We start from the raw sequence: 12,745 nt of genomic DNA on the forward strand, positions 1-12,745 counted from the left end.
TATGTATTTCATATAACTCTTCATGTTTGGAGGAATAAAGATATGAATGATCGAATGAACTGTCGCGACATCTGCAGCTGGTTCAGAAAACGTGCGGACTTGAAGGCAGTAGCCAAGTGATAAAGGCGTCTGACACTCGGCTACCACTAGCCCTCTACCACTGGGTCGCGGGTTCAAGACCTACGTGATGCAGTCGCTAGGTACTAGCCGTAGGTCGGTGTTTTTTCTCCGGGAACTCCGGCTTTCCTCCACCACCAAAACCTGGCACGTCCTTAAATGACCATAGCTGTTAATAGGACGTAAAACACAAACAAACCAAAAACCAAACAAAAATCGAAACAAAAATATTGGTTACTCTAAAATGTATACTGTATCCTGCATATATCATCGCACGTGAAGTTACAAGATGAATAGAATGTGATATAATTATGTAGTTATATGGGATATGGATAGTCTACCCTCGGGTGCAGAATTCGGGTCAGACCGAGGCTTTCCGGCCGTCGTGGAAGACTTTTGTGTCTTAAGATCACTGCCTGTGTATTTATTTTTATACAAAGTAAATACTTGTATAAACTATGTTCATGTCCAATATTGATTTATCATCAAGCTCTACTATTTGATGACAAAAAAAGTCGTGTTGATCCAATGATTTTTGGAATCTTAAATGTCACCACATCGAGTACTAGGGTTGATTTGCTACCAAACAGATCAGCTCGTTATAGTGAGCTAGCGATAGTGTCGGAAACGTAAGTATAATGCTGAAAGCCCAAACACGTACTCATTTACAGCTGAGTAGACTGGAACAAGCGGAGTAAAGTATCTTGCTCAAAGATACAACACAGTGTCGTGCCGTGACTCGAACCCGCAACACTTCGGGTTAACCGTATGTCATCCCTATGACCCGGGATTTCGAGAAATTAGTCGTAAGAGTCGACTAAAACCTTTATCTTCTATCCGATGTCTTTAAGTTTATGGAAACAAACACGATGCGTATCAGATGATCCCTCGTCGTTGTCTTCTCTGAAAACAAGAGAACAAGGCAGCAAAGAGAGAATACAAACTAGCCCCAGGACTGGACCTCCCTGTTCATGACGTAATCGCCACAGGGGCTCGTTGTTTCCATTGGAAGGTTCGCGAGGAACAGGGGCGTGTCAGCACCTGTAATATAAGGCAAATCAATCTAAACAGCACTGAAATAAAATTAAACTGTCATTCAAATTATGTCAAATGCGTTTTGATTTCCATTGAAGTTTAAAGAAAAGGTTTTTACAAATTCGTTTTTTCATTTCTAAATGATGTTTGCTCGCTCTAAATGTTAACACATTCTTTTTTTTATAAGCTAAGACATAATAAAGATTAGTGACGTCACTAGGATGTGTTGTGATACGGTGAGATCTGATAATGATTACTGACGTCACAAGGTTGTCTGATGAGATATGGTGAGACCTGATAATGATTACTGACGTCACAAGGATGTGTGATGTGATACGGTGAGACCTGATAATGATTGCTGACGTCACAAGGATGTATGATGTGATACGGTGAGACCTGATAATGATTACTGACGTCACAAGGTTGTCTGATGAGATATGGTGAGACCTGATAATGATTACTGACGTCACAAGGATGTGTGATGTGATACGGTGAGACCTGATACTGATTACTGACGTCACAATGTTGTGTGACGGGCAAGTACAATTTGATGATGATTTCTGACGTCAAGTGGTTGTGTGACCTGATCAGGTACGACTTGATAATTACTAATGATGTCGTATGATCGGTGACGTGATCAAGTATGACATGAAAATGATCAGTGACGTCAAATGGCTGTGTGGACGCGATCAGATGTGACCTGACGTCGTGTGCCTTTCTTATGTTATCAAATGCAACATGATAATGATTAATGACGTCACATAGTTGTTAGATGTGATATGGTGCGTCCTTGTAACATCTTTTATTGACTTCATATGGCTGTGTGACATGATAAGTACGACATGTTGATAAAAAATGACGTCATAAGGTTGTGTTACGTGATCAGTTAAGATCCGATAATGAATAATGACGTCACACGGTTGTGGAAAGTGATCTGATTAGAACGATTAATTAATGACTTATGACATCAGGTTGATGTGTACTGGATCAGGCGAGATGAAAGGTTTTGGATATGTACCCTGATCAGGTGATGCTGTCCCTCGGTGGCGCGTCATGGCTGTGCTTATAAATCCAGGACAACACTGAAACAGACAGATCCCCCTTTAACTATTCCGTCTTTGCGTATTGCAGAGTTATCTTCTCTTGTGAGCAGGTATTGATTGTTACGTCATTGGTTTGTGAGAGTAACGTCATCAAGAGAAGATAACTCTGAAATACTTAAAGACGGAATTGTCTCCCCTACCATGTAATTGACATTGTTTCAACAATTTTGATAACATTTTTACAACGTTAATTTAATTTCAGATACTAGTATAAAATTAGTATTATCTAATTTTGTGCTAAGAATGGTATCATCAACGCGACAATCAAACAACATACTAAACAGAAATATCAGTAATAATGATAATACAACATTTGATATAGTGCCCTATCTAGCTAACAAAAGCCACTCTAAATCGCTTTACAGTACATAGATATTTAATTTACACAATTAGCATATACATTAATCAATACAATTTTAAGGACTTCGCAGGAGCTGCCTTATCAGGCGCTAACTACTAGTCCTATGCCACCTGGCTAATATCTCCCTGTGTGTGTATGCCTGTGTGAGTGTGTGCTGGAGATGTAATGTGTTATAATCAACTTACAGAGACTTTTGAAAAAGATATGCAAACATAAATCGTTTCAATATGTGATAAACGTACACTTACGGCATTAACTACTATGTCCGACCGGATGTCCGACCGGATGTTCTGGTGGAACTCTCGTTGTTGAATGAAGGTCATTACTGTGATCCCTATTTTAGACACAGCATACGGAGTGATAGGCCATCCCTCCTCTACCTGTGTACCAGACTCTGTGGCTCTGGAATCAGAATTTGAAATAATCAGACAGGTACATTGTACTTAGCCTACTTAACCTGCGAGATATGTAGCCTCCTCTATGACTCGGTAGCATGACCCCAACCGAGGAGTAAGGGGATGAATTCATTGGTGTGTGAAAAGTCCGAGGATTGACGCGGATATGTCCCAGACAGATCGGACGAAATAGAAAAATCTAATTTTGGGTATCAGGTAGAACATTCCTGTCTGAGGTGCGAAAAAAAAATATCTGGATAATTGTGTAATATTTACTAATTAATCACAAATAAAAGATTATTTATATAACCAAGAAAAACCCTACCTAAACATTTTCCTTTTTTTTCCAAAAGACAAAATACTAACAAATTATGCTTCTGTATTACAAAAGTTTTCGAATATCCACTAATGATAATGATACAGACCTGCCTCTTTTGTATTGGATTCCGAAATTTTCGGAGAATCCTTAAAACAACGTTTAATCGCTGATTCTTTTAGTTGCTCAACCGAGCCATTATTCAAATTCCTCACTACCATTCTAAGTACCGTTAAATCAGGGTTGCAGTTGTATTGAGATTCTTGAAATATTGGAATGGATACCTCGTTATCAGTATAATGTTACCGAGCGGAATGCTGTGCTTGGTGCCTTAGGCATGTCATTTCAGTGAGAAAGTACTACAAAGTCGGCTAAGATTCGCGCTATCTCAAGGAGGCAAGCACGACAATATACCCTTCTCCTGCATACACACACGCAAGCACGCATATATCACACACATGGAGGCACGTCCTTAAATGACCTCAGCTGCTAATAGGACGTTAACAAAATTAAACAAAACCGTGGAATAAAGGGTTTGTGGATTCTGAGGAATTCAAAAGATATTTGATCAATCGTGAACATCCTCCTCTACAACTGTTTCTTCTATTGAAACTTTTGACTTTTCGTCCCTTTTCTTTCCGATTCCTCACACCAAACTTAAGGAACGTCTACATTCTCTTATTATGAGAGTTAAGAAAGGCGAACGGTGATATTATTCTGGAGCACAGTGGACAAGATTGTGGTAATGATTGAGTTCCTGGTTGACAATATGTTTGTGAAGTTCGGTGATTTTCCAGCAGACTGTATGTATTTATATGGGAACACACTGTGCCAGCTAAATTTAGTGATGAGCTTATCAGGACTGTTGGTAAAAATCTTGCCAGGTCTTTCAATTCAAAATTCAGATATATCGACGTGGAGCTATCTGATCTGCATAACAAAGATATTAATTGACATCATCGACCGTATATACCCTCCACAGCTTGAAACCAATGACACCACATACTCTACTACTTCAACGGCTTTCATCGATATTTAATATCAACATGACAACAGGGACAGCTAACTAATAAGCTGCACGATACCTTTCAGGATGTTTACATGTTAAAGTTAATTCGGTGCTCTTCTTGAATAGCCTGTCTTATTATGTCTCCCCTTCGAATGAAAGGAGACATTTTGTACTAGTACTGGTTCTTCTTCTTCTTCTTCTGGTTCTGGTTCTTCTAATCGAACTTGTCCGGGCCATAACTTTTAAACCGTTAAAGATATCTTGATGAAACTTTAGGTATGCATGCATCACTCACAGGAGGTGTGCAGTGCACTAGAATTAGGTCACTATGACCTTCATCTCAAGGTCATAGGTCAAATAAGTTCACATTTTCAGTAAATTCTTGTCCGGCCCGTAAATTTCATACCGTTAAAGATATCTTGATCAAGCTGGGAGAATATTTGCATCACCCACAGAAGGTGTGCAGTTCAATAGAATTAGGTCTTGTGGTTCACTATATACAGAGTAATAGCCCTTTGTTTAATTTTAATGCCGAAGTTTGTCCGGAGCATAAGTTCCATGTTCTTCATCTACGTTGACCATACTTACCATATTAATGAATCTTGGGAAGGCGGAATTTCTCGCACTAAAATCAGATTTTATGCCCGACTTTATAAACAGTTATGGCCCTTTGTTTATTTTTAATACCAAAGTTTGTCCATGGCATAACTTCTAAACCATTAAAGATATCTTAATCAAACTTGAAGTATACCTGCATCACCCACAGTTCTAGTTATCTTTGTACTTTTTCAAGGTTTGGTTTAATTTTGTTTAACGTCCTATTAACGGCTTAGGTCATTTGTGTATTTGTCAACATGAGACAATTATAAAGATACTCTTTTACATGCATATGTGATTGGGAAGTCAACATGACACATTTATCCATATTTTTTTATGTGTAATATATTAGTCCACATGTCGCAATTTACCAGATAATATTTTAAGTAAAATCATATTGTTTGCTTTGTCCGCAGACACAACTACCTAAGCATCGTGTAGTTTACACATCGAATCAAGAAATACAGATTTGGGATTTGTTCTCATTTCATATTTCAAGCATCTAATTCTTTTTTGAATGGTGGACCTGATAAATTTGACTCTAAAAGTGAGTCCAATTCGGCATGCTCTCGTTTTGACTTTGAAAGTAACTCATCACCCCTGAAATGTCATAATGAACTATTCCAACCTTTTAATTGGAAGAGCTCAAATGTGTTTTCAGGGGTTAATGAGTTAACGTTCCAATGAATAGAAGTCTTAGAGTAAGTAGAGTCTCTCGGTACTTAGAACGTTTCATGGAAAGCTCCCGAAGCTTGGCTTAATGGGTAATATCTAGATCGCCAGTGACGTCATGTCCAGTCTGACTAGAGTAGCCACGGGACATGAAGCAAGAACGTGGATAAAATTATTCAAAGATCATTTAAATTCAGCCGCTATAAGTGTGTACGTGTAATTGATATGTTTGAAAGCTATGGGTTTAGGATAACTGCAGGAACTTAACGGGGTGCTTTTGTATCTGAAATACCTTGGTAAGTTATCTTTAACAGACATTTCGTGTAGCCAGTTACTGGTGTAAATGGCATCTAACACTTCGTTGGCGAATTCCATGAAATCCTGCGTTACCGGCCCTATAACCACGGATAGTAATTTGTGAACCGCTTTGAGACGACCTCCGAACTGGGTTGCGATACAGCGGTAAATTAGAACCAAGAATTATTATTATAAGTTCGAACAGGCTTAGAGAGACGACCTTGTGTCACATCCTCAATGATTTAATGAAATCCAAAGAGAAGAAGCGAATACAGTACGGTTCGAACACCCAAAACAGTTTCTCTAGATTTTCCATCAGGTCTTTGACCGTTACATTGTGGTTTGGACTATTTAAATGTCGATCTCCATTGCTTAGTTTGCGTCTATTTTGAGTTGTGAACAAAGACGCCACTTTAATATGACTGCTTCCTAGACGTGACAAATTTCCTACAGCGTCAACTCGACCATTACATCAATATGGCGTAGCCTTGGTTGGTTGAGGTGTTTTACGTCTACACTTCACTGACGAAGTCGGTGTTCGGTCGAAGTTGCCGCTAACCAGACCCTTCGAAGATTCAAACGTCCTGCCCATTCAGGTCACGCTCCGAGGTCGGAGAGCTCCTCAGATACGGACAGGCTGTCACAGCTACTGTGGTCTACGGAACGACGTCCTTAGTGTAGTCCTCGCTGACATCCTATTAGTGGTGACGCAGCCGTGCCAAGAAGTCTTATGTTATGCTCCGCTCGTTGTCTACGGTATGGAGTACTATAAGTGTAGGGTTATTGGTTGTCTACGGTACGGAGTACTATCAGTGTAGGGTTATTGGTTGGATGGCAAAATCCTTCTACAAATGAACTGTCAGAGAAAGAATGGAAGGGTCAGGTAGTTTAAATGTTTATTTAAGTATTGGACTAATTTCCCCGTTGTTCACTGCTGGACGATGACCGTTCATTCGATGTCGTGATTTTCCTTTTGTTTCACAAACATATATCAACTGCCAAATGTAACACCAAAACATTTAGCATGGTAACTATTGTGTTGGATATGGTATTCAAATAATTCAATATTGTTTGTAACAGTTCTTTTCATTTGTTTGCGTTTAATGTCTATCAAGTGACTTATTTTGATGACGTCATATTCGTCTGAAACCACGTTTTTGATATTGTGAATTCAATCATACTCGATTTTAGAACAGATGACAGGGCTATGTAACCAACATCTAGCGCAGATTTATACACGGGGTGATCAGCTTCATTATTTGAGAGAGAACATGTTAATGAGCTTGTTGAAATTCCGATTCAGTTAGATTTAAGCACGAGATATTTAAAACCCTGCATTTGATTGATCAACATCAAAACGATTGCACCAATCATACAAATACATTTTTGTTGTAAATAAAAAATGCCTTTCACCAAGGCGGTCGGGGTTAGATTCCCCGATCAGACGTGAACAGGTATGGGGTTACCTGCCCAACCACGTGGGTTTTCTCCGGGTACTACGGTTTCCTCCCACATAAAGAACCCCCGCGCTAACATCGGGGCCAACAAGAGTGATTAATATAAGTTGAAATAACTTGTTTCATATTTGTTGCACAAATTATTATCCGTGGTTATAGGGCCTTCGCAACCAGCCAATATCTTTCTCAACTCCCTGGGGAGCATACAGCCGGTACTGCCATTTCGGCGCTCACAACTAGCATTCAACAGTTCTAGCACCGCCCAACCACGTACTCATTTACAGTTTAGTAGACTGGAACAAGCGGAGTAAAGTATCTTGTTCAAAGATACAACACAGTGCCGTGCCGTGACTCGAACTCGCAACCCTTCGGTCACGAGCCCGGCGTCCTACTACTATACTACCGTGCCTCCTGATATGACAAAACACCAAGTAATCAAGTGCATATACGCATATATGTACGTTTAAAGGCGCCATCCAATGCCCGTCCTCGGGGAGGCGTATCACAAGGGAGACCGTTGTAAAACTGCCTTTGTATACATACTTGACGTAACTGTGGATCAGCTGTTGAAGCTCTGTCATCGTAAGATTGGAGTCTGTCAACCGATCTCTCACTTGGTCACTGCACATCGCCATTGCTATTTTGGCGACATTGCTTGAGATGTTAACAACCCTGAATGAAAAGGAGGATGTATGTAAACAAATAGATTTATACAAAGTGTTAGCTTAGTAACGGTCATTGAATTTGGTGGTTTTCATTGACTAAGCGTAATGAACAGCTTTAATACAAACTTTTAAGCTAGTATTATGTTATCGTTTGTGATCAATCTTCTAAATGAGATGCCGTTATTATCTGTTATCAGCTGCCCGCTCTGAGGATCTAATGAATGCGACCAGTTTGATAGATTAGTAACGACATCTTCTCCATTTAAAAGATATTTGAGAACAAGACAAACAATAGGATGGTCACAATTGCTGTGCATTATCTGTCATCGCCTACCCACTGACTGATATTAGTGATTGATGACTTTTCCATTAGGGGCTGATTACATGAGGAAGCGACCATTCCAATCAACATTGAGCACGGAGTTGTTGGGTTACACAAGTGCATCAGGGCTTCCCCTGTTCACAGCTTTGCTGTCTTAAGACATGAATACGGATTTGAAGGTAAATATAATAAACCCTTCTTTAGCGGTCACATGACACTGAGGTAATATTTGAAATGCACACAAGTACACACGGACAGTATACGTATTAAGTTAGCCTATATACTTGCCATTCCACAAAGAAGATTCTTGGTACACCCCGTTCTCGATACTCCAGGGGTACTTCACTTTCGCTTTCTGCACCCCTGGACAATGTCATTGCAAAATTGAAGGCTCAGTGTGCGCCAACCTTGTTGGTAATTGGTTTTGTTTTGTTTAGTATTGTTAAACGCGCTATCAACAGCTATGGTCATTTAAGTACGGTCTTCCCTGTGTGCAAGATGTATGCTTGTGTTTTGGGAGGTTGCCATATGTTCGTGTTTGTCTCCTTGTGATAGCGCGGAACTGATGCCGACTTTATAGTGCTACCTCACTGAAACATACTGCCGAAGACACCCAGCAGGACCCCCCACCCGGTCACATTATGCTGACAACGGGCGAACCAGTCGTCCCACTCCTAAATTGCTGAGCGTTAAGCAGGAGTAGAAACTACCATTTTTACAGACTGGTATGGCTCGGCCAGGGGACAGAACCTAAAGCCTTCCTCACCGGGGCGAACGCTCTACTACAGGCCAAAAGTGAGGCATTGTCAGGGGAGACATTAGGAAGAAGAAAGTTGTTTAGAAAGAAGAGAATAGATAAGAACCCAAATACAGTCGCCTCTTACGATCATGCAATGGGGGCAGCAGGTACAATTCGTACGCCCTTCTTGCAGGGACCTTGTTGATGGGACAAGATGGCTTGTTTGATCCTTTGATGTACATCAAAAGAATATCGCGGTCGCATCACGGTATAAATTGACTGACTTTGAAGGACAGGTTTCAGCCTAGCAATTAGTCAGGCCTTTTTTCCCCTGAGACCAATCAAACAGCTATCTTTGTGCCTTCAATTTTGCTATGACATATTCTAGGTGTGCAGAGAGCGAAAGTGAGAGTAATCCCCGGATATCGAAGATGGGTACACCTGTGTCATATAAACTGCTTTTATTGAAACAATGTAGAAAAGGATGTTACATGTTACTTGACACGTCAATGTATAAATTATTACAAGGCTGAACTACCACGAAATGGACATGGAACCATCTTGTGATTCGTTACCCCCATTTAAGCAAATATACAAAAGAGTATATGAAAAGATTTATGTAGCACAACCAATACGTGTTATAACATGTATTGGCTGTGCTACATGAATCTTTTCATAATCCATATTTACCAACACGGAGAAATTGTTGAGAAATATACAAAAGAATTGTTATTTTTCAAATGTTTTTTTTTTTATTCTAGATTGTATAACGGGTTGCAGCGATGTTGGGTTTTTTTCTGTGAAATAGTTGCGTTCCGGCACAAAATGGATGAAGGACAGCTTTGGATCATTTATTTCTTGGAATTGACATTATTTCTGAGTACAATACGGTAAATGAGCTGTTTACAATTCATTTTGTAGATGGTCATACTGTCGTGTTGTTTACATTCACCGGTCAAATGTCTTCCCCATCGTTCTGAAGGACTTCTCCTTCCTGTATAAGTTTTTTTCCGCATCGTTATATTCCCGTAGAATCATGATTAATTGTAAGCAGATCTGCCAACTTAGCCATATCTAGCCCGAGTATCCTTTGGCACTGACACCAGACCTTAGACATTTTGGCTATCTGTCAAAATGGCTTAGTCTGGTGACAGGGACAGAGGATATCTAGATTTACCTAACACCAGAATAAAAACCAACAGGAGAGTGTGAGAATTACCGTAAATTCCTCAAGCATATATCATATGTATCTTAAGACTAACTGTACTTTTTCTTTTTAGATAATCGGTAGGAACGATTGCAGATTTCTCTCCGTTTACTTTCTTTATTACTGATTTGCAAAAAGTGATTTCGAATGTACATCAGAATATATTTAAACCGACACTACCATACATTTCATTGCAGTATTGGCCGAATAATTCTACATTTATCGGAAAAGTAAAAACAGTTTGCATTTGATGGAGTTGTTCAGAATGATAAACTTAATGTTTAATGTTACGATTGACGGTAAACAAGTTCTGTAATGACCATATATTCGTAAATACCTCGAATGTGATCTGAGTAACGGGAAAAGTATTTTGCACACGTGAAGCGTGCCGTAGAAGTTTGTCCTGCACGTCATTGCTGCCTGCGTGCTGAACGATTCCACATCCTTCGACTGAAATGAAACAACAATGTTTTAGTATCCTAGATGACACAACATTATGTGATAAATAATTTTATTACATACTTACTAATAATACGACACAATTGCTCTATCATATCAGCCCTCGCCGTATGACACCCCAAAACCTATATCAGCCCTCGCCGTATCACACCCAAAAATCCGTATCAGCCCTCGCCGTATCACACCCAAAAATCCGTATCAGTCCTCGCCGTATCACACCCCAAAACCCATATCAGCCCTCGCCGTATCACACCCAAAAACCCATGTCAGCCCCCGCCGTATCACAACCCAAAACCCGTATCAGCCCTCTCCGTATCAGCCCTCTCCGTATCAGCCCGTAAAAACCAATATCATACCCCTTTTGGAACATTTCTAATTTTTCCCATCTACCACCAGCAACGTCATTCGAAGCCATTTGTTTACCAACAGTTCAACAATGGCTGATTTAATATTTCAATAGAAAGTAGATCCTAAGATAGTAGATCTATCTCGACCAATATCAGCCCTCGGGCGTTCGGCCCACGTGCTGATATCGAAGTCTTGGGTTGATACTGGGTGTGATAAAGAAAAGAAGTCATGTATTATTCTCTATTTACTAGTGATGACTACACATTTTTATGCAACATTTTCATTTTCTCAGTAAATCGCTAATTCGCCACATTTTACTGGTGCAATAGCCATCAATATTGAAATTCTGATGAAACACGTTTTCCTACATACCGTATATGCTATCCCTGCGTTATTCACCAGTATGTCAATATTTCCGTAGTAATTCTTTAGAAATTCCCCCAATTTTTCCACTTGGCATTTGTCGGTTATATCCAGCTGGTAAAATTTCGGATCTAGTCCTTCCCATCGAAGCTGGCTAATCGCATCTTCGGCTTCTTCACTATTGAGAGCTGTTCAAAAAGTTAATTGAATAATGTATTAAGTAAGTTCTTGCCTTCCTGTCCCATATCTGTTATCAGGCTGTGCTTGTGTGTCTTGGGGAATTTGAATAGTTTTCTAATGATATACGGAGTGAAATTACATGTGTTGGCAAAGTAGAAAACGTAATAAATTGTCTTCCTTTCCATTTTTCATTACCTATAGGAATTTTGGTAATTATGTAAGCTTTCGATTTTTGGGTAGTATTTTACGAAGTGAAGTGCATCAGATTGATGATTGTTCTTCCATCAGCTTTGTGTTATATATATGCATAGGCCTGTATACATTTACGTACCTGTCAAATACACGTGCCCACGGAATGTCCGGCACAAACCGCGGACAATGGCCAATCCCAGTCCTCGACTAGCACCAGTTACCTGTAAATGGTGTTATATAAATGTGTAAAGACATGTCATAGATTTCGGAAAATCATTACAATTTTACCTCACAAAATATACACCAAAGAAATGTCGCATTTGTTTACCCCGAAACCGTACATCTACCCAGTCTTTAGCTGTAGAAGTTAGAAGGTATAATAATCTACCTAGAGAACGGAGATATTGTAAGCAGTGTAACTACCCCTCTGAAGTGGAGGACGATTTTCATTTTTATTAGTCTGTCCTCAATTCCAAAATCTCATTTCCCGTTTTATCGAAAGCTAGTATTGGAAAAAAAACACCATCTGTGTTTAAAGTCTTTCATTTATTTAGTGTCCATATTATTAAAGAATTGTGTATACTAGGAAAATTCATCTATGAGGCAAACAAATTAAGGGTATTATAATGGAATAAGATTGTCTTCATTCTCTGTACTTTGACCATGAATGGGGATATATGCATTATATTTACATTTGCATGGCATTGTCACTATATAGCCTCTTTGAAAGCTGTGCCGTTGATGGGACTTTAATTACCATGCCGCACGAGCCATAATTACCATGCCGCACGAGACACAATTCTTAGCGTATTAATTACAACACTGACCGGAACTACAATATCCAATGTAAATAAACATGACGGCTGCTGAAATATCGCTGGGCATTGTGAGATTTGATAATGTCATTGTAA

General features: G+C 39.5%; 1 protein-coding gene across 1 annotated transcript in view; it reads right to left on the reverse strand.

The window, feature by feature from the left end:
* Nucleotides 1–347: 347 nt before the first annotated feature.
* Nucleotides 348–12,745, reverse strand: part of LOC110458931 (carbonyl reductase [NADPH] 1-like) — a 16,757-nt gene continuing 4,359 nt past the window's right edge. Inside the window, exons 2-8 of the mRNA XM_021510913.1 lie at nucleotides 11,974–12,055; nucleotides 11,472–11,650; nucleotides 10,630–10,742; nucleotides 7,903–8,031; nucleotides 2,865–3,018; nucleotides 2,171–2,234; nucleotides 348–1,158 (exon numbers count right to left, since the gene is read on the reverse strand). Coding sequence (XP_021366588.1) covers nucleotides 1,061–1,158; nucleotides 2,171–2,234; nucleotides 2,865–3,018; nucleotides 7,903–8,031; nucleotides 10,630–10,742; nucleotides 11,472–11,650; nucleotides 11,974–12,055 — 819 coding nt within the window. The 3' untranslated portion in view covers nucleotides 348–1,060. The remainder of the gene's footprint in view (nucleotides 1,159–2,170; nucleotides 2,235–2,864; nucleotides 3,019–7,902; nucleotides 8,032–10,629; nucleotides 10,743–11,471; nucleotides 11,651–11,973; nucleotides 12,056–12,745) is intronic.

The sequence above is a fragment of the Mizuhopecten yessoensis genome, unplaced genomic scaffold (genome assembly GCF_002113885.1).
Source record: "Mizuhopecten yessoensis strain PY_sf001 unplaced genomic scaffold, ASM211388v2 scaffold9847, whole genome shotgun sequence".
NCBI classification, from domain to species: Eukaryota; Metazoa; Mollusca; class Bivalvia; order Pectinida; family Pectinidae; genus Mizuhopecten; species Mizuhopecten yessoensis.